This window comes from Triticum dicoccoides, chromosome 1B, assembly GCF_002162155.2.
Source record: "Triticum dicoccoides isolate Atlit2015 ecotype Zavitan chromosome 1B, WEW_v2.0, whole genome shotgun sequence".
NCBI classification, from domain to species: domain Eukaryota; kingdom Viridiplantae; phylum Streptophyta; class Magnoliopsida; order Poales; family Poaceae; genus Triticum; species Triticum dicoccoides.
The window spans coordinates 551085961-551107961 of NC_041381.1; the positions used below are offsets into that span (position 1 = coordinate 551085961).

General features: G+C 42.5%; 1 protein-coding gene across 1 annotated transcript; it reads right to left on the reverse strand.

Annotated features, from left to right (window-relative positions):
* Positions 1–19273: 19273 nt before the first annotated feature.
* LOC119350590 lies at positions 19274–21132 on the reverse strand. The gene is made up of 3 exons (XM_037618343.1): positions 21003–21132; positions 20701–20744; positions 19274–20079 (listed from the first exon to the last, which is right to left on the reverse strand). Exons 1-3 carry the CDS (start codon positions 21130–21132, stop codon positions 19873–19875), a joined length of 381 nt encoding a protein of 126 aa, XP_037474240.1. The 3' UTR covers positions 19274–19872.
* Between the last annotated feature and the right edge of the window lie 869 nt (positions 21133–22001).

Consider the following 22001-nt stretch of genomic DNA (forward strand, 5'->3'; position numbering starts at 1 on the left):
TGTGTGTGTGTGTGTGTGTGTGTGGAAATCATTTTGCCTACATCAAAGATATTTATAGATGTCTGTGTTGCTAGTAAAAGGTACTGACTTGTTACTTTAATACGTTCCCAAGAACTTGTTAGTTTTACTAGTTCATGTTTAATTAAATACGTTGCCACTACTGGATAGTTTTACTAGTTTGATTGCTAACATTCAAGTTTGCAGGATCCAACTGAAACTCTGTTGGCACAACAGGTATGTTTTCAAAAAGTTCCTTCTTTACCTGGTTTGCTACTGTAATCATCTTATCAACTTCAAGTTTTCAGGATCCAATTGGAAGTCCAATTTCATAGCAAATACATTTTCAAAAATATATTTGTGTAACAGGTTTTCTACTTTAACTTCTTTCTCTAATCAAGTTACTGACTACTCAACTTTTCAGGATCCAAGAGAAACTCCAATGCCACAACAGGTTCCTTTTGCAAAACTTGTTTGTTTAACTGCTTTGCTGCTGCAACCGGTTGCTCTAATCACATTACTGGTTACTCAACTTTTCAGGATCCAAGAGAAACTCCAATGCCACAATAGGTACCTTTTGCAAAACTTGTTTGTTTAACTGCTTTGCTGCTGCAACAGGTTACAATGATGTAAATAACTACTTTTCAGCATCCAACCGAAACTCTTTAATTCCTTGTTTGTTTAACTGGTTTGCTGTTCTAACTCCCAGTTGTGATGTTTTGCTAACTTCAAATTTTTGGAATCCAATCGGAACTTTAATGGCAAAACAGGTTAGCCCCATGGATGTTGTATCATCCCACAGTAGTGGCACCGGCCCAATCGTGCATCATGAATTGCCAACTGCTGATGCTCTAGAGGCTAAACTGTTGGTAGACACTTCTTCTACACTTAGAGATGAAGTTGACATGTTGAGGAAGCAAACATCACAATCACTAGGAGTAGTCAAGACAACCATTAAATATTTGGTGGATTTCGAAACGAAGCAAGCTGAGACTGGCCACATTGTTAAGGTCCTAAAGGAAAAAAGGAAATTAAATTAGCATTTGGTAAATCATAGGTGAAATGTTTTTTCCATCGTTGAATAACCTTTGTGTTGTTTGTTCATGTAATCGATCAACCAATTTGTTCTAGAGATCATGTAGTAATTGTTTTTTATTTTTTGGTTTTTAATTTTTTTTAGCACGAGTCTGTATTAATTGATAAGACTCTGAGGCATTTCATTTTGATTTCTATGACAGACCTACAAATATGCCAATCGGATTGAATGTGCATTCAGCAATAATAGTAGTATAGATGGTCCTTAAGTGGCAGGCATCTGAAAGGACAAGATGATGTACTAGCTTTGCTAAAAAATGATGCTCTTCTAGCAAAAAAAAGTACAGCGGACTGGCTTATGTATGTTAGTTGATATTATTGATCTATATACCCTATAAGTGTTTATATGTCTGTTAGTTTTATACATTATTAGTTGATTGACTCAGTATTTTGAATCTTGAGACGTCGCTTGTGTACATATCTAAATGGGAGTACACTATGTGATGCGTGTGTCATACATGTTACACTTCAGTTGGACATAAAGTGGTTTCAAATATTCGAATTCACCTTAAACTGGATTCTACCTTCTGAATTCGAATATTGGCATTTGTAAATCATATTCATATATGATAGTCGAATACATCTTTGTTATGCTTTTGAAGATATATAAAAAACATAGAATGATTTATAAAGATTTGTATAAGAATACAAAATGGATTCAAATTTAGTTGCCAGGGTAAACGTGAATGCTTATTGTCTGAAAATATGAAAGAAGCGGCAAAATATCCACTCCCACGTCGGCAAGCCAGTGTTTGCGAGCTGTAAATTATTGGCAACCCCTTACACGGACAATCCATCAACCCAATTTCCACTACTCTGAATAGGGGTGGGTTAGTAACTTCATAGACGTGACACGACCGCCTATGAGCCCATTCCGACACGGTGGGCACCAAACGTGGGCGACAAAACACATTTGATTCAAGGTCATCTGAAGGACCTCTGTCTCTCCTCTATTTCCCCATTCATACATGGTGGGCGGCAAAACAAACTCGACTCAGCCGAAATTGATGTAGGAAAATATTTTTAATAGGGGCAGGTTTGTAACTTCACTCAGACATGACACAATGATACGTCTCCGTCGTATCTATAATTTTTGATTGATCCATGCCAATATTCTTCAACTTTCATATACTTTTGGCAACTTTTTATATTATTTTTGGGACTAACATATTGATCCAGTGCCCAGTGCCAGTTCCTGTTTGTTGCATGTTTTATGTTTTGCAGAAACCCAATATCAAACGGAGTCCAAACGGGATAAAAACGGACGGAAAATTATTTTGGAATATTTGGGAATTTCCGGAGGAAGAACCAACGCGAAACGGTGTCTGAGGTGGCCACTAAACAGGGGGCGCGCCCCCTCCTCTGGGCGCGCCTGGCACCCTCGTGGGCCACCCGTAAGGCGGTTGATGCCCCTCTTTTGCCGCAAGAAAGCTAATTTTATGAGAAAAATCTGGGCGAAAGATTCACCCCAATCGGAGTTACGGATCTCCGGATATAAAAGAATCGGTGAAGGGGCAGAATCTGGGAACGCAGAAACAGAGAGAGACAGAGAGATGGATCCAATCTCGAAGGGGCTCTCACCCCTCCCACGCCATGGGAGCCAAGGACCAGAGGGGAAACCCTTCTCCCATCTAGGTAGAATGTCAAGGAAGAAGAAGAAGAAGAAGAAGAAGAAGGGGGGCTCTCTCCCCCTTGCTTCCGGTGGCGCCGGAACACCGTCGGGGGCCATCATCATCACCGCAATCTTCACCAACAACTTCACCGCCTTCATCACCAACTCTTCCCCCTCTATGCAGCGGTGTAATCTCTCTCTTACCCGCTGTAATCTCTACTTAAACATGGTGCTCAACACTATATATTATTCCCCAATGATGTATGGCTATGATATGATGTTTGAGTAGATCCATTTTGTCCTATGGGTTAACTGATGATCGTGGTTGGTTTGAGTTGCATCTTTTATTATTGGTGCTGTCCTATGGTGCTCTCCATGTCGCGCAAGCGTGAGGGATCCCTGCTATAGGGTTTGCAATATGTTCATGATTTGCTTATGGTGGGTGGCGTGAGTGACAGAAGCACAGACCCGAGTAAGTAGGTTGTTTGCGTATGGGATAAAGGGGACTTGATACTTTAATGCTATGGTTGGGTTTTACCTTAATGAATCTTTAGTAGTTGCGGATGCTTGCTAGAGTTCCAATCATAAGTGCATATGATCCAAGAAGAGAAAGTATGTTAGCTTATGCCTCTCCCTCAAATAAGAATTGCAATAGTGATTACCGGTCTAGTTATCGATTGCCTAGGGACAAATAACTTTCTCGTGACAAAAAGCTCTCTACTAATATTTATTTTATTGCTTCTTTATCTAAACAGCCCCTAGTTTATATTTACGTGTTCTTTATTATCTTGCAAAGCTATCCTATCACACCTACAAAGTACTTCTAGTTTCATACTTGTTCTATGTAAAGCGAACACTAAGCGTGCGTAGAGTCGTAGCAGTGGCAGATAGGACTTGAGAGAATATTTGTTATACCTTTAGCTCCTTGTTGGGTTCGACACTCTTACTTATCGAAAGAGGCTACAACTATCCCGTATACTTGCAGGTCATCAAGACCTTTTTCTGGCGCCGTTGTCGGGGAGTCATAGCGTGGGGTCAATATTCTCGTGTGTGCTTGTTTGCTTTATCACTAAGTAATTTTTATTTGTTGTTCTAAGTTGTTCTCTATCTTTAGTTATGGGTAGGAAACGCAAAATACCAAAAAAAATTGTTGTACCTACTGCACCAATGGTTGTAGAACCACTCAAAATCTATCACACTACTGAACTTTTTACTTGGATCATCTTTGATCCCTATGTGCTCGTGCTGAAACCCCAATTAGCTTAGTTGAGGGCAAATCTTTAGATGAGCGTGCTTGTTATGTGTGGCACCGTATATCTGAAAAAGGGAAACTTTTACTAGATCAAATTCATCATTTGCAATGCTACGATTGGCCTTTATGTGAACTATATGATTTTAGTTGTTGTTCTGAAAACCCTAAGAAACACCTTCCCTATCAATGCTTGTCTAGTGATAATGGAATCATATCTTCGTATGTTAAGGGTGTTTATAATTACTATGATGTTCAACAAATTGAAGAATTTGTTGCTTTTAAGGGTGCTTATGAAATTGCTTCTTTGATTGAAAAGTATGATGCTACTCTCTATAAATCTGAAATTTTTGCCATACTAGAATATTGTTATGGTAGTTACGATTCTAATGCCTATGTTAAACTATATATTGAGAAATTCTCTACTGTCCAAGAAGAGAATAATATTTTGCAGGAGTCTATGGAAGAAGAAATTGATGAAACTGTGAGCCCATTGGATGAAAAAAATGATGAGGAGAGCGAAGAACAAAAGGAGGAAGAGCGGATTAGCTACCCGTGCCCACCTTCTAATGAGAGTAAATCTTCAAATCATACATTGTTTAATTTCCCTTCGTGCTTACCGAAGGATGATTGCTATGATGGTTGTTATGATCTCGTTGATTCTCTTGAATTACCCCTTTTTGATGATGCTTGCTATGCTTGTGGCCAAGATGCCAATATGAATTATGCTTATGGATATGAACTTGCTATAGTTCCTTATGTTAAACATGAAATTGTTGTTATTGCACCCACGCATGATAGTTCTATTATCTTTTTGAATTCTCCCAACTACACTATATCGGAGAAGTTTGTTCTTACTAAGGATTATATTGATGGGTTGCCTTTTACCGTTGCACATGATGATTTTGATGAATATAATATGCATGTGCTTGCTTCTCCTACTTGCAATTATTATGAGAGAGGAACTACATCTCCGCCTCTTTATGTTTCCAACACCATAGAATTGCGAGAAACTGCTTATAATATGCATTGGCCTTTACTTGGTGTGCATGAATTGTTCTTTTATGACATGCCGATGCATAGGAAGAGAGTTAGACTTCGTTGCTGCATGATATATGTTAATTTGTGCTCACTACTAAATTACAAATCATTGTTAATTAAAATTGGCTTTGATATACCTTGGGATCCGAGTGGATCCATTACTTGAGCACTATATGCCTAGCTTAATGGCTTTAAAGAAAGCGCTGCCAGGGAGACAACCCAGAAGTTTTAGAGAGTCATTTATTTCTATTGAGTGCTTTCATATAGTCTAAAAACAAAAAAATAAAGAGGAGAACTCAAAACTTTTCAAAAAGGAAAGTGAAAGTGAGAGAGACAAGCATTGTTGAAGTGGGAGAGCTCCTTGAACTTTGTTCACGCTCACGGAAACTTTGTGAATCTTGATTACAAAAACTTTTCATCAAAAATAATTATCCCCTTGTAAAATTCCATTGTATCATAAAAATAATGTGCCAAGGTTCGCCTTTAGGATGTTTACAATGCTTGTTGGTTTGTACGGTGCAGGACAGAAACTTCGGCTGTAGTGCTTGATTTTACATTTTTTTTTGCTGGAACGTCAAATGGTTCTGATTCCTTTTGCACTGTCTTGCTATACAAATTGTTTATTTTTCCTAATTTTGGTAGAAGTTTTGGGATACCAGAAGTATGACAAATGTTCAGATTGCTACAGACTGTTCTGTTTTTGACAGATTCTGTTTTTGATACATAGTTTACTTGTTTTGATGAATCTATCAATTTATATCAGTGGATTAAGCCATGGAAAAGCTATATTACAGTAGACACAATTCAAAAACAAAATATGAATTGGTTTACTACAGTACTTAGAGTAGTGATTTGCTTTATTATACTAACGGATATTACCGAGTTTTCTGTTGAAGTTTTGTGTGGATGAAGTGTCTAATCGAAGATGTCTCGATATGAGGAAAAGGAAGAGAGGCAAGAGCTCAAGCTTGGGGATGCCCGTGGCACGCCAAATTAATATTCAAGGAGACTCAAGCGTCTAAGCTTGGGGATGCCCCGGAAGGCATCCCCTCTTTCTTCAATGAGTATCGGTATGTTTTCGGATTCGTTTTGTTCATGTGATATGTGCAAGTCTTGGAGCGTCTTTTGCATTTAGTTTTCACTTTTATTTTATGCACCATGCTGGTATGAGATGATTTATAGAATGCTCATTGCACTTCACTTAAATCTTTTGAGTATGGCTTTATAGAATGCTTCATGTGCTTCACTTATATCATTTGAAGTCTGGATTGCCTGTTTCTCTTCACATATAAAACCGCCATTTGTAGAAAGAATTAAACTCTCTTGCTTCACTTATATCTATTTAGAGAGATGACATGAATTGGTCAGTCACATGGTTAGTCATAAAATCCTACATAAACTTGTAGATCGCTGAATATGATAAGTTTGATTCCTTGCTATAGTTTTGCAATATAAAGATGGTGATATTAGAGTCATGCTAGTGGGCGACTGTGGATTAGTAGAAATACTTGTGTTGAGGTTTTTGATTCCCGTAGCATGCACGTATGGTGAACCGCTTTGTGATGAAGTTGGAGCACAATTTTATTTATTGATTGTCTTCCTTATGAGTGGCGGTCGGGGACGAGCAATGGTCTTTTCCTACCAATCTATCCCCCTAGGAGCATGCGCGTAGTACTTTGTTTTCAATGGCTTGTAGATTTTTGCAATAAGTATATGAGTTCTTTATGACTAATGTTGAGTCCATGGATTATACGCACTCTCACCTTCCATCATTGCTAGCCTCTTCGGTATCGTGCATTGCCCTTTCCCACCTCGAGAGTTGGTGCAAACTTCGCCGGTGCATCCAAACCCCGTGATACGATACGCTCTATCACACATAAGCCTCCTTATATCTTCCTCAAAACAACCACCATACCTACCTATCATGGCATTTCCATAGCCATTCCGAGATATATTGCCATGCAACTTCCATCATCATCATATACATGACTTGAGCATTCATTGTAATATTGCCTTGCATGATCTTAAGATAGCTAGGATGATGTTTTCATGGCTTTTCCATTTTTTGATCTCACTGCTACGCTAGATCATTGCACATCCCGGTACACCGTCGGAGGCATTCATATAGAATCATATCTTTGTTCTAGATATCGAGTTGTAATATTGAGTTGTAAGTAAATAAAAGTGTGATGATCATCATTATTAGATCATTGCCCGAGTGAGGAAACGATGATGGAGACTATGATTCCCCCACAAGTCGGGATGAGACTCCGGACTTTATGAAAAATAAAAGAGGCCAAAGAAGCCCAAATAAAAAAAGAGGCCAAAGAAGCCCACCAAAAAATAAAAAAATAACAATAAAAAATGAGAGAAAAAGAGAGAAGGGGCAATGTTACTATCCTTTTACCACACTTGTGCTTCAGAGTAGCACCATGTTCTTCATAGAGAGAGTATCCTATGATTTCACTTTCATATACTAGTGGGAATTTTCATTATAGAACTTGGCTTGTATATTCTGATGATGGGCTTCCTCAAATGCCCGAGGTCTTCATGAGCAAGCAAGTTGGATGCACACCCACTTAGTTTCCAGTTTGAGCTTTCATACACTTATAGCTCTTAGTGCATCCATTGCATGGCAATCCCTACTCACTCACATTGATATCTATTAATGGGCATCTCCATAGCCCGTTGATACGCCTAGTTGATGTGAGACTTTCTCCTTTTTTGTCTTCTCCACATAACCCCCACCATCATATTCTATTCCACCTATAGTGCTATGTCCATGGCTCACGCTCATGTATTGCATGAAAGTTGAAAAAGTTTGAGATTACTAAAGTATGAAACAATTGCTTGGCTTATCATCGGGGTTGTGCATGATTAAATATTTTATGTGATGAAGATAGAGCATAGCCGGACTATATGATTTTGTAGGGATAACTTTCTTTGGCCATGCTGTTTTGAAAAGACATGATTGCTTTATTAGTATGCTCGAAGTATTATTGTTTTTATGTCAAATGATATACTATTGCTTTGAATCACTCGTGTCTTAATATTCATGCCATGATTAGATATATGATCAAGATTATGCTAGGTAGAATTCCACATCAAAAATTATCTTTTTTATCATTTACCTACTCGAGGACGAGCAGGAATTAAGCTTGGGGATGCTGATACGTCTCCGTCGTATCTATAATTTTTGATTGTTCCATGCCAATATTCTTCAACTTTCATATACTTTTGGCAACTTTTTATATTATTTTTGGTACTAACATATGGATCCAGTGCCCAGTGCCAGTTCCTGTTTGTTGCATGTTTTATGTTTCACAGAAACCCAATATCGAACGGAGTCCAAACGGTATAAAAACGGACGGGAAATTATTTTGGAATATTTGGGAATTTCCGAAGGAAGAATCAACGCGAAATGGTGTCCGAGGTGGCCAAGAGATAGGGGGGCGCGCCCCCTCCCTCCTGGGCGCGCCTGGCACCCTCGTGCGCCACCCGTAAGGCGGTTGATGCCCCTCTTTTGCCGCAAGAAGGCTAATTTTATGAGAAAAATCTGGGCAAAACATTCACCCCAATCGGATTTACGGATCTCCGGATATAAAAGAAACGGTGAAGGGGCAGAATCTGGGAACGCAGAAACAAAGAGAGACAGAGAGATGGATCCAATCTCGGAGGGGCTCTCGCCCCTCCCACGCCATGGGAGCCAACGACCAGAGGGGAAACCCTTCTCCCATCTAGGGAGAAGGTCAAAGAAGAAGAAGAAGAAGAAGGGGGGCTCTCTCCCCCTTGCTTCCGGTGGCGCCGGAACGCCGCCGGGGGCCATCATCATCACCGCGATCTTCACCAACAACTTCACCGCCTTCATCACCAACTCTTCCGCCTCTATGCAGCGGTGTAACCTCTCTCTTACCCGCTTTAATCTCTACTTAACATGGTGCTCAACGCTATATATTATTCCCCAATGATGTATGGCTATCCTATGATGTTTGAGTAGATCCATTTTGTCCTATGGGTTAATTGATGATCGTGATTGGTTTGAGTGGCATGTTTTATTATTGGTGATGTCCTATGGTGCTCTCCGTGTCGTGCAAGCATGAGGGATCCCCGCTGTAGGGTTTGCAATATGTTCATGATTTGCTTATGGTGGGTGGCGTGAGTGTCAGAAGCACATACCCGAGTAAGTAGGTTGTTTGCGTATGGGATAAAGGGGACTTGATACTTTAATGCTATGGTTGGGTTTTACCTTAATGAATCTTTAGTAGTTGCGGATGCTTGCTAGAGTTCCAATCATAAGTGCATATGATCCAAGAAGAGAAAGTATGTTAGCTTATACCTCTCCCTCAAATAGAATTGCAATAGTGATTACCGGTCTAGTTATCGATTGCCTGGGGACAAATAACTTTCTCGTGACAAAAAGCTCTCTACTAATATTTACTTTATTGCTTCTTTATCTAAACAGCCCCTAGTTTATAATTATGTGTTCTTTATTATCTTGCAAACCTATCCTATCACACCTACAAAGTACTTCTAGTTTCATACTTGTTCTAGGTAAAGCGAACACTAAGCGTGTGTAGAGTCGTATCGGTGGCAGATAGGACTTGAGAGAATATTTGTTCTACCTTTAGCTCCTCGTTGGGTTCGACACTCTTACTTATCGAAAGAGGCTACAACTATCCCTTATACTTGCGGGTCATCACACAACTGCCCTACCTATCAGCCCCGTTCATACACCGTGGGCGCCAAAACACCCTCTCCTCTCCCGAAATCGCTCTGGGCAAATATTGGGGAGATGCGAGATTACCGTCCTATCCCCAACCGACGAGACGTCCAAATTTTAAATGGGGGCTAAGTTCGTAACTTTCCCATATTTCAGACATGTGCATCCCAAAAACATGGTTCCCCGTACCTCTAGCTCCATTTTCCCATTAATACAACGTCCGCGCTAGAACACCGTCCCCACACCAGCCTCCTCCGTCCGCCACCCCATCCATCGCCGCCATCCTCCACCCCATCCATCACCATCGTCCTCCACCATGCCAGAGCACCTACCAAGACCGCATCGTCCATTGCTAGAGATGAATGTTTCTCATCCACGGCAACGGACCAGGAGCCTTGCATCACGTCCTCTCGCTTCATCTGTGCCGTCGTCCTCCTTGCCGTGGCCGCTCCCACGACCTTCTCGTCCACCGCAACGGGACTTATCCCTTGATGCACCCGTCTACCGTCACAGATTTGCTTCAACACCACCGACGGCCATCGCACCCCCAATGCCTACATGTTGCCGCCAGAGAGGTGGTACTACTTCATATCTGCTCAACTTTTTGATCTCAACCAGAAAATAGATTGTAACTTGGTACTTTCTTTTCAGCTCTTAAAATTTAGTTCTTAGTTCGAAGCAAACAATGGTTGCTAAATAGCATTTCTGTGGTTTGCAGCTTCAAATCTACCATGGCACAGTCATAATAAGGTTTAATTAATCATGCTTAGGGTTTCCCCCTTTTATGATCACTATACGATCAGCCTACGTGCTTCGTGTCATAATAGCACTGCTACACCCATCAAGCTAAACAAGCTTAGTTATTCAAATACGAATGTGATATTATTAAAACAGAGCCGTTTAATTGGTCGGCTAAATATTCCTAATTTAGTTTCGAAAATGCATGTACGCCGCTGGGTGTGGATCTACAGAGTGCCCACGGTGGGCCGCGGCCCATCCTGGCATTTTTGGGTTGGCCCAGAGCCTGATTCCCCTCTGCTCTGGTGCACTTCCAATCTTTACTCGCCCACAGCCGCCTGCCTCATCGGTGACTTGCCATCCCCGGACGACATGACTCTAGGAGGAGACGCCAGACTAACAGGAGGTCAGGAGTCGCCCGTCCAACAGCGTCACCGCTGCCCGAGTGCGCTGCCGTGCCTACCTTCCCAGTCCGTTTAGGGCTCAGGCATGCAGCATCCACTAAGCCAACCCGATTTATCCTGAGATACGTCCCCAACACTCAGCAGCCACTCCTCATCACCCATTTTCTAATTGATTAATTACTCATTAGGCTGGACTATCATTAGGGTTTGTTGTGTAATGAGTGCTACCTACACTTAATGGTTCAGATATTTCAATAATTGTTAGTACCTGTAAAGTTCACAGGGTTTCAAAATTCCGGCCCTAAGAATAGACACTAGTCATGTTGGATTGTTGGTCATAGTGACATTGACCCATATTACTACTGCAGGCCAGGTTTGCTTGTCTTTCTTACTCGTTTAATATGATATACGATTATTCACGCCGATTAGTTGCAAACAATAAGTGCTAGACCAACTTCTTGATTCATATTTTGGACGGTCTCTTACTGCAGTTACAATTTTGCATACTTGTCCTAGTAAGCTCACAAGTAATGATTGATTCACTACCTTAATGCTTTCCTTGTCATATTTGTTGTCAATATTCTTTTAGGGTGGACCACCCTATTTCAAAATACTGGAACCGCAAACATGAGTGAATAGTATTTATCTGTGTGATATCTTCCATCATGTGTGGGTAATACACACTGCATTGTATAGAAAGAAAGTGGCATATCCACCTTTTACATAGACAACGATCTTTTACATGGAATACACTCTTCCTACTTGTTTTGTGTTGCACTACCAGTACTCCACCCTTGAAGCTAAACATTATGCCACTCATAATTCCTTAGTTTATTTGTTCAAATACGAATTTGATATGATTCTAATGTTCCTACTTCAGTTTTGAAATGTGTGTCAGTCTGTTATAGATAAATAAGAGGTTTGTATTTCTATGTGTGGTTTGGTCAGCACAGTTGGGGGATGAACTTTGTATACGCAGGGGTTTGTAGGGAGACACTCTCTTAGTTGAATCTGTAATGCATTCCATAGATAATTCGGCTACTTTTTATGTTTTCATGAATCTCAGATACTGAATAACGTAATAATGATTATGAGCTTGCGCGCATGAAAAGAATAAAGCGGAACAATGCCATGGCTGTCAAACTTGGCATTAAGGGACTGAAATCAAGTCTGGATGCAATGCAAGGCAAATGGTCTCCACCTACATATTCATGCTCAGAATATGATCCTAACAATGATTTCGAGCTAGAGGGAGACCTAAGTCAATCTAGCTCCCTAGTGGAGGAGTCTAAGGCAGATGCACTATCTTATTCACCCATCAAGGTGCTTGCTCTAACTTTCCAAGGTTATATTGGCCGCACATATCTTGCAACTGATGCTTTGCATTGCTTCTACTTTGTTGCACTGCCGTTAGCTTAGTTTACACATCGTAGGCAATGAAAGTTTGCTTCCAGGTAGAACTCCAAGGGGGTTATTGGGGAGTCATCTGACAATGATCTCTATACCCCGAGGTTGGCGGAACTATGGCCGTGCGAGTGGCCGCATAATGCGTTCATGGAAGGGGCTAGAATCCTTCAAGAGTTCACACAATATGCTGCTAAGGCCGGCCTCACCGACTTCATCGCAGTTAAATGCGAACAGTATCATATCCTCACAAATTTCTTTGTGCAAAACTTTCATTTTCATTCTAGAAATAATCCCCCTGAGATGCAGTTTAATTTATATGCTAAAACCCGCCAGATCCCACTTACTAAATTTTGTGACATAGGCATGCTTCCTTCTGATGGTGATTTAGTAGAGCCTAAGCCTTCAAAGTTTGAAGGTTTTTACCGTACTCTAATAGTGGGGGTGAGAGAGGAGTATCGAGCGCCAGCGCTGTTAGCTTGCAGTTCCCTACCGTGCATTATTTTGCCATATTTATTGCAAAGTGCTTGCTAGCGAGAGAGAAGGTGGGTGCACTTAGCGTCCCAAACTTTGCTATTTTGTGTCGCGCATTTTATGGCGACAACACTTATAGCTTGGGAGCTATTATGGCACGCCGCCTTCACCTTAACAGATCCAAGGGTAAAATACATGGGGGCATTTACGCTACTCGCTTGGCGACTCACTTAAATGTGCAGATACGCCAGCATGATCGTCCTTTGCCCAGAGCTTACTTAGATAGAGCAGCTATAGAGGACCACCAGTTTATTGCTGCTGATTACCCTAATATTGATATGCCTTACAACTTAGTTTTCAGTGAGAAAACTCATGATATTACTCCCTTGCCTGCACCTGCTTTGTTTGATCATGTTGTCAGGGACGGATACAGGATTATGTCTGAGGACATTGTCGCTTACCGAAACAACCAGGCTGCAGCACAGGAGGAACCTCAGCAGTGGGACCCTATGGTGCCTGCTCCCCAGCATTTCAACATTGGACCTCACGGTTTCTACGACTCGTGATTACCAAGTTAGGCCAAAAGCCTAAGCTTGGGGGAGTACGTATTCCCACCGACATTATATTCATGATCACACATTTCATTCCAATTGCCGGTGTCCACACTTTTTCATTGTATCATCCATGTTTAATTTATTTTCTCGCTTTCTTCTTGTGTGTTTGAAAAACTTTGAGAAAATCCAAAAATATGTTTCTTGCTTCTTTTTTATTTTTCTTCCTAGTTTAAATTGTTGTAGCACTAAAAAGAAAAACCAAAAATATTTATGTGTTCTTCTTTTACTTGTTGGGAGCTTTCCCGTGTAAATAGTTTTTCTCGTTTTTGCTTTTCCCTTTTCATTTGCTTGTTTATGAAAAAACAAAAACTCCAAAAATATTTCAGTATGTTTCTCTGAATTTCTTTTCTTTTTATTGAGTCATACCGAGGAGAAGACCACGATGAAAACGTTGAGTGGCTCTTATTTGCATTATTGTGTATCTAACAAAGAGCCCATATTACCTTGTCTTCTCCTGTTGAATAAAATGTTTACAGACTCCAGCTTAGTCCACGACACTCTTGCACTACTATTATTTTCAAATCGTTCGGTCGTGCAAGTGAAAGGCAATAATGACGATATTAGATGAACTGGCCGTGGCAGAGAGAAACGGGTATGAAATCAACTTGTTCTGTTTTTGTAAATATGTTTAACCTAGTATCCATGATTCAGCCTATTATGATTAAACATGTTTGCAATGACAATTAGAGATTATAGTTCCACATACCATGCATAAGTGGCTAGGAGTGAATAATGACTTATCTTGGATATCAACATTGGGTTAAAATGGTTATGATGTAGTATGATGATATGGTATCCTCCTCTGAATATTCGAGTGGCTTGACTTGGCACATGTTCATGCATGTAGTTGAATCAAAACCAACATATCCTCTATGATATTTATATTCATGGTGTTCATATCCTACTCATGCTAGTATCCAATGTTACTTATGCATAATGCATGTTCATGACCGTTGTTGCTCTCTAGCTGGCCGCTTCTCAACCTATTTGCTAGCCTTCACCTATACTAAGTGGGAACTCTGCTTGTACATAAAAAACCTTGAACCCAAGTTATTCCAGATGAGTCCACCATACCTACCTATATGCGGTATTACCCTGCCGTCCTAAGTAAATTTGCATGTGTCATCTCTAAAAATAAATATCCTTTTTGTGTGCCTGGATCGTTCATGGAACGACAGGAGGTAGTTGGTATCTTTCATGCTAAGTGGGTTATTCTCAGGTCGAGTGTTTATTCACTTGCCATTGCACGAGAAAAGGGTGGTAATAGGGATGCCCAGTCCCAAACTGCAAAAAGAAAAGAGCTTACAAATCATCAAACAAAAACTCCCAATGGAGCCATAACCTTTACATTTCCGCTTGGGAACTGCCACTAGCGTGTTTAGCATGGAAGATATTGATAACTGATAGTCGTGAAGTAAATAAGAAGGGTGCATGTCTCAAAATTTCATTTACCTCTGTTTTAAAAACTTGAGCTCTGGCACCTCTGCAAATCACTGGTTCCCTCTGCGAAGGGACTATCTATTTACTTTTATGTTGTGTCATCACCTTCTCAAATAAGCGCCAGAACCTAAGAGCACTACTGTCATGTTGATGCATTGTGTGTAGCTCATGTTGGGTGCATCATGACTGAATCTTTTCTATCATGAATTACAATGTTTAGTCGTTGATTGAACTTTGGGGGTGCTCTGCATATATGTTTTGCGGTCTTGGAAAGGGCTAGCAAGATACCACTATTGTCATATTATATCATGGTTGTTTTGACAACGTGTTGCTTTTTGAGATATCTTATTATTGCTCTCTAGTTGATTATGTCTTTGATATGAGTTAATATAATCTTTAAGAGTTATTGTCGACATGGTTAGTTATAATCTTCGCTGAAAACCCGGGTGTTGTTTAAGCTTATTTATGAAACAAGAGCAAAAGAGTTCGTAAAAGTTTTTCTTTTTCACTTTCTGTTTATCAACTGAATTGCTTGAGGACAAGCAAAGCTTTAAGCTTGGGGGAGTTGATACTTCTCCGTCGTATCTACTTTTCCTCTTATTTTGGACTCTAATTTGCATGATTTGAATGAAACTAACCCCGGATTGACGTTGTTTTCAGCAGAACTACCATGGTGTTGTTTTTGTGCAGAAATAAAAGTTCTCGGAATGGAAAGAAACTTTACGAGGATTTTTTATATCAATAAAGAGAATTTCTGGAGCCAAGAGCCACCTGAGGGGGGCACCAGGGTGGGCACAACCCACCAGGGCGCGCCCCAGTGGGTTGTCCCCACCTGGTGGCCCCGATAACCCTGAAACCAACGCTATAAAATCACATTATTTCAGAAAAAAAATCAAGGAGAAAGAATTGTCGTATTTCACGAGACGGAGTCGCCGCCGTCTCCTGTTCTTCATCGGGAGGCCAGATCTGGAGTCCATTTGGGGCTCCAGAGGGGGGGTCTTCGATCTTCGTCATCACCAACACATCTCCATTGCCAATTCCATGATGCTCCCCACCGGGAGTGAGTAATTCCTTCGTAGGCTCGCTGGTCGGTGAAGATTTGGATGAGATTCATCATGTAATCGAGTTAGTTTTGTTAGGGCCTGATCCCTAGTATCCACTATGTTCCGAGATTGATGTTGCTATGACTTTGCCATGCTTAATGCTTGTCACTTTGGGCCCGGGTGTCATTATTTCAGATCTGAACCATTTATGTTATCACCATTATATCCATGTTCTAGATCCGATCTTGCAAGTTATAGTCACCTACTACGTGTTATGATCCGGCAACCTAGAGTGACAATAGTCGGGACCACTCCCAGTGATGACCATAGTTTGAGGAGTTCATGTATTCACCGTGTGCTAATGCTTTATTTCGGTTCTCTATTAGAAGGAGGCCTTAATATCCCTTAGTTTCCAATAGGACTCCGCTGCCACGGGAGGGTAGGACAAAAGATGTCATGCAAGTTCTTTCCATAAGCACGTATGACTATTTACGAAATACATGCCTACATTATATTTATGAACTGGAGCTAGTGTTGTATCACCCTAGGTTATGACTGTCTCATGATGAATATCATTCAACGAGTCACCGATCCAATGCCTACGAATTTACCTTATATTGTTCTTGCTAAGTTACTACTGTTGCTACTACTATTGTTACAGCTAGTCTGCTACAAAATCACTGCTATCATTGTTACCGTTACTATTGCTGCTGCTGCTACTATCATCAAAACTATCATATTACTGTGCTACTAATCACTTTGCTGCAGATAATTAATCTCCATGTGTGGTTGAATTGACAACTTAGATGCTAATACCTTCCGATATTCTTTGGCTCCCCTTGTGTCGAGTCTATAAATTTGGGTTGAATACTCTAACCTCGAAAACTGTTGCGATCCCCTATACTTGTGGGTTATCAAGACATATACTCCCTCTGCCCATCTATATATGGCCTAATGTGTTTTTCGAGACTAACTTTGACCACATGTTCAAGCAGTATAGGACATGCAAGTTGCTCAAAGCATAACGTCAATTTCGTACGTGAAAGGATCTTCCAATGATATAATTTTCAAATTATATAAAATCTTATCAATAGTTAAAGGCAACCTCAAAGAATATAATGAAGGGAGTAGTATTAATCGCAACACATGCATGCGAGTGAGGAGTACTACAATAAACAAGAATGTTTTACATGCATTGGTTAACTATATCTTAGTCATGACACTTAACAACTTAATGCACAAAACAAGAATGGTTGACAGGATTAGCAGAAAGCAAAGCACCTTTTTAGCAGGGATTTGCATCGTTCTATGAAGGTGCAAAACCAAGTTTTACTACTACACCAAACATGTTCCAAACGAGAAACTGGACCCAATCACGACACGACACGCCTGTCTCGTTTGATCCATCCGTCAAAGCGCTTCCTCTTCTTGGCATAACAATAGAGTACAGTACTTTTTTAGAATGCTTTTGGCATGTCGCTAAACATGTGGGAGCGAGTGTGAGTTAATCGACTTCAATAGACGGCAAAATTGCTAGCCCGCCGCACTTTGATAGAGACGATGAGCGAGAAGCGATACGGGTTGCTAGATATACTATAACTAGGTGTCGCATGGAGGCCAAGGAATATGATGAATGCGTGAGGGGGCCATGTATGATGTAACTACACTGGACTGCTATGTTTCGGACTCTTTCGGTTAAACTACGAGCCCAGTTGCGAGTCGGGCATGAATTTGCAACTAGGATGAAAAACAAAACACATGTCCAGTTGTAAGTCGAGGGTGAACTTGTAACTGGGACAACTACGAACCCATTTACAAGTCGAGGGTAGACTTTACAAATTCTCCACCAGCCTTCCAAACGACGACATATATGGGCCGATGTGAAAAGAAACATGAGAATAGGCCGACTTAAAATAAAATGGGACAATAGGACACATGACAAAAAAGAAGGAGCTGACACGAGGCGCACATGATCGAGTTTGTGCGGACATTAAACAAATCGGATGACTATAGACTTAGATGAGACATCACTAAATCTCATCTAGAAGAGATTTAGCAAATCGGGAAAAAATCTTGTTATGCGCTTCTCTACTACATTGTCAAACCAAAATAAATAAAAACAAGGAATAAAAATACGGGTGACCCTCCACAAAAAAGATACAACCCACATAATAAAGCCAATACATAAAACCTAAAAAAGCCCACCAAAAATGTCATACCGAACCTCACTGCTTCGCAAGGGGCGAACAATAACACATCACAACCACAACAAACGCGACTCATAAGCACATACATCTAACAGTGTATGAGTTAGATTTGACATTGTTAACTATTATCTAGATGAGAATTAGTAAAAATAATTCAAACTGGGCCCCTAGATCACGCCATAAAAACGGCCTAACTAAAGACACACATGCAAGCAGGTCGACAAGTAAAAACTAGACACACGACGTGACACGAGATACATCGCCAAAATAATTTTTTATCTAGATTTACAGAACATTTAAACCGAACAAATGACAATGTGATTTTTTATGAATTTAAAATAAATAATCAAAGAACCAAAAGGGAAAATTTAATAAAAAAAAAGAAAAAGAGAGAAAATAGAAAATATAAATAAATAACAGAAACATGCAAATAAATAGTTTATAATTCAAAAAAGGGAAAAAGAAAAGAACGCATGGAGCAGCCCATATGGACTATAGCCCATAAAAGTAACCTATATGAGCCGAACGCATCTACTATAATGTAGCCTACAGGACAACAAGACAACGACGTTAAGAAACAAAGCGAGCTCACAATTTAAAAGGGGTTTGTCTAGGACACGTCTAGATGTGACATAAGCTGATTTTCACTCTGTTTGTGGTCTTTTTTTTGTTTTTATTTTTTTTTATTTTCTGTTGCTGCATTATATATTTGTTGGAGTTTAGATGTGACATCCTTAAAAAATATCTAGATGTGAATTAGACAAACTGATTTAAAAGAGCACAAATTTTGAAGTTTTTCATCAAATGGCTTAGGAATTAGATGTGAGGTAAGTATTTCACATCTAGATGTGAAATAGCAAAAGTGTAAAATCTAACGCAGGGTACATCGTGGCTGAAATGGGAAAAAATTGGAAGCTAAATAGTACTAGGATTTCCATAATCTGGTTATGTTTAGCATTGTGTTGATACTCAATTTTGTTTAGTTGAACAACCTTTTCTTATTGCTGCTTGGGGCACTTGGCAAGATGTTCCAGGGTATCTTTATTTTATTTTATTTTTGCGGGGAGGGTATCTTTATTTTTGTGTCCCAAGGTTTCAAGATGATGCACGCACAGTGTGGGCACATGAATCGCTGGCCGCTTCAGGACATGCATGTCCTCCCAGACAAGAATAAATGAAGTCGGAAACACTGCACAATCGCGCTGTTGACGAGCCTCGTCGTCTTCCTCATCAAGTACGTCACGTTATAATTTATATCAGTATTATTATTACGTACACTGTAGAATTGTTGAAGGATATTCCCCCACAAAGAAAGTGATGACTGATGGATCCAACACAAAATAGCGAAATACTCCTACTAAAATAGCGAAACACTCCTACTAAAATTGAAATAAGAGAAAAGAAAATGCCATGTGGTAGTATATTTCAGTGCCTAAGAATGACTGAATGGCACGCACGAAAATCATGCAACGAGGTCGAGGCGCCTGGGGGAGCTGCCTGCCTGCGCCACCGCCCCCGGTAGGTCCATGGCGCCGGTGCTGCCACACCACGTCCACACTCCTCCAGGGCACAGCAGCACCGTCCACAGCTACACATGCAGGCCGGCCCGGCCCTGCCCTGCCCTGCCATGCCACGGTAGCCCACCACGTGCATCCATCACTCCAGCACCACCCATGTCTGTCACTCGCTGCCATACATGTACACTGACGGTGCGGCACAGTACGTACGTATGCGGCCGGCCCGGGCGGCGGACGCTGCTGCGTCATCTTGTGGCCGCCGGACGTTCGACCGAGACCACCAACGCGCGGTAGCTGCATGTAGCGGCGGCCGGTGGTCACGGCATGTAGAGGCGGTCGCGGCACTTGCAGCGCCACGCCACCGGGTAGTACTCCGTGGTGACCAGCACGCCGGGCGGCACGGACACGTGCACGGGCACGCACGGGCTGCAGCTGCCGCACTTGGACGTGCACCGCGGCGGGTGCGACCCGGGGCCAGGGCCCCCGGCCAGCAGCCGCCGCCTGCCGCCCCCATGGTAGCCCTCCTGCGACACCAATGAAAACTGCTCGTTAGTTCACGAGTGAAAACATCGCGTCCGCGCAATCAATCAAGCACGTAGTACGTGCGCGTGTGGTCCGAGCGCCCGGCCGTGCGCGCGGCGTTAATGTGCTGCTACGCAAAAGTTGTACGGGCAGCGACGACGTCTGGTCGCTACCTCGGCGACGTCTGGTCCCCAACGCGCGCCGTGGAAGGGCTGTCGGAAGCTAGCACTAGCAGCCTAGCAGGTGCGCCGTACGCCGCCGTGAGCTGGGTGGCTGGAGGTCGCTGTCCGCGGCCGGCGACGGGACCAGCGAGCGACGCCGACGAGACGGCGGCGCTGGCCCTAGCTAGCCAAGGTCCGCGTCCTTAATTTTGACGCATCCAGGTGGATTATCGTTGCGCAAGTCACAGTCGTGTGATCTGGCTTCGTGCCTTTGTCAGACGCATCGGGCGCAAGCCAAACATGAAAGCTTGCGACATCTAGCTAGGATGGATGGCATCTTTGTTTGTTTTGCTCTCCACAGATTTTTCTTACATGAACGGAGAAGCTAAGCTAGCAGGGCAGTGGAACACTCTGGAGCTTAACACACTCAAGACTCAACATAAGAAGATCGATCAAACTCACCAGATCACCGGCGTAGATCGCTGCGCCTGCCAGCCTCCCGGAATCTGTTGAGTGAGAGGAAACTGAGACAAGTTAACAACATGCTACTAGCACCTTGCATCATCATCATATAGAGGCTTCAAAAAACAAGTGTATGAGTATGATACGCCTTACGCTCTCTTCTCAGATCTGTAGCTGTAGCAACCAGAAAATAAAGAGAAGGAAAGAAACCAAGAACAAGCGCTTACGCGCGCCAAGATGAAGAGATCTTTGCCAACACAACACAAGGGAACGCACATCCGCTAGCTGAGCTCATCGCTTACCCGGCCGGAGCGCGCCGCTCTCCCAGCGCCCGACGACGAAGCAACCGCAGCAGAGGGAGGCGAGGACGAGCAGCCGCAGCATAGATCCGCCGTTGCACCCTGCCGGCCGGCTCCCCCTGGGTGGCGGCATTGCCAGACCCGCAGCCCAGCTACCTTCAGTTTCTTGGTCTTTAGACGGAAGCAGGAAGGTAGGGGGGGGAGAAGCTCAGCCTCAGGTAGCCAAGGCCAAAGCCAGAAGCCAACACTAGACGAGAGGAAGAAGAAGACACGAGGGCGAGGACGAGGTGGTGCGGTTGTGGGGGTACTGTACAGGCTGCATCGCATCTCGGAGCCCAGCTCCTCTAAGCAGCTGTTATATATGCCGAGTCGACACTGTCAGTCAGTGGCCACCCATGGCTGCATGCTGCATGTATGCACACCCCCGGTAGCTGGCTGGGAGGCAGGCGCGGTCGCTAACTTTAATATCGGGCGCGCACAAAGTACGGCGTACGCCATGTGCGTTCACCTACACGTATACTACCTGTACGGCTTTGAATCTTGGCGTGTGCCGTACCATACCACTTCTGCTTACCTACAAGGTTTCTACTAAGTACGTAGCTCTGCAGTGTTGACCTACAAAGACGGGATGGAGCTCCGGACACCGGTAAAAAGAGGGACGGACTTGTGGCCACCGTTCATGTTCTTTTCACGGGAGGGTATCATACAAGTAAGGCCAACTCCACCGCAAGACCCCAAACGGACGTCCGTTTCGTTTGGATTTTGTTTTTTTTGAGAAAGCAATGGATGCCAAAACGAACATGCATGTCCGGATGCAGGTGAAGGCGCCCAGCGCGCCGACCGACCCCAAATGGTCCGCCTCGACAACGCGCCGATGCCTGCGCCTCGCCTGCCCGCGAGCTCGCGCTCTCGCTCGCCGGACGCGAGCATCTCGCCGGCCTCCCTCGAGTCGCCACGCGCCAACGCCTCCACGAGCCGCTAGGAGGCCGCCGACGCTCCCCG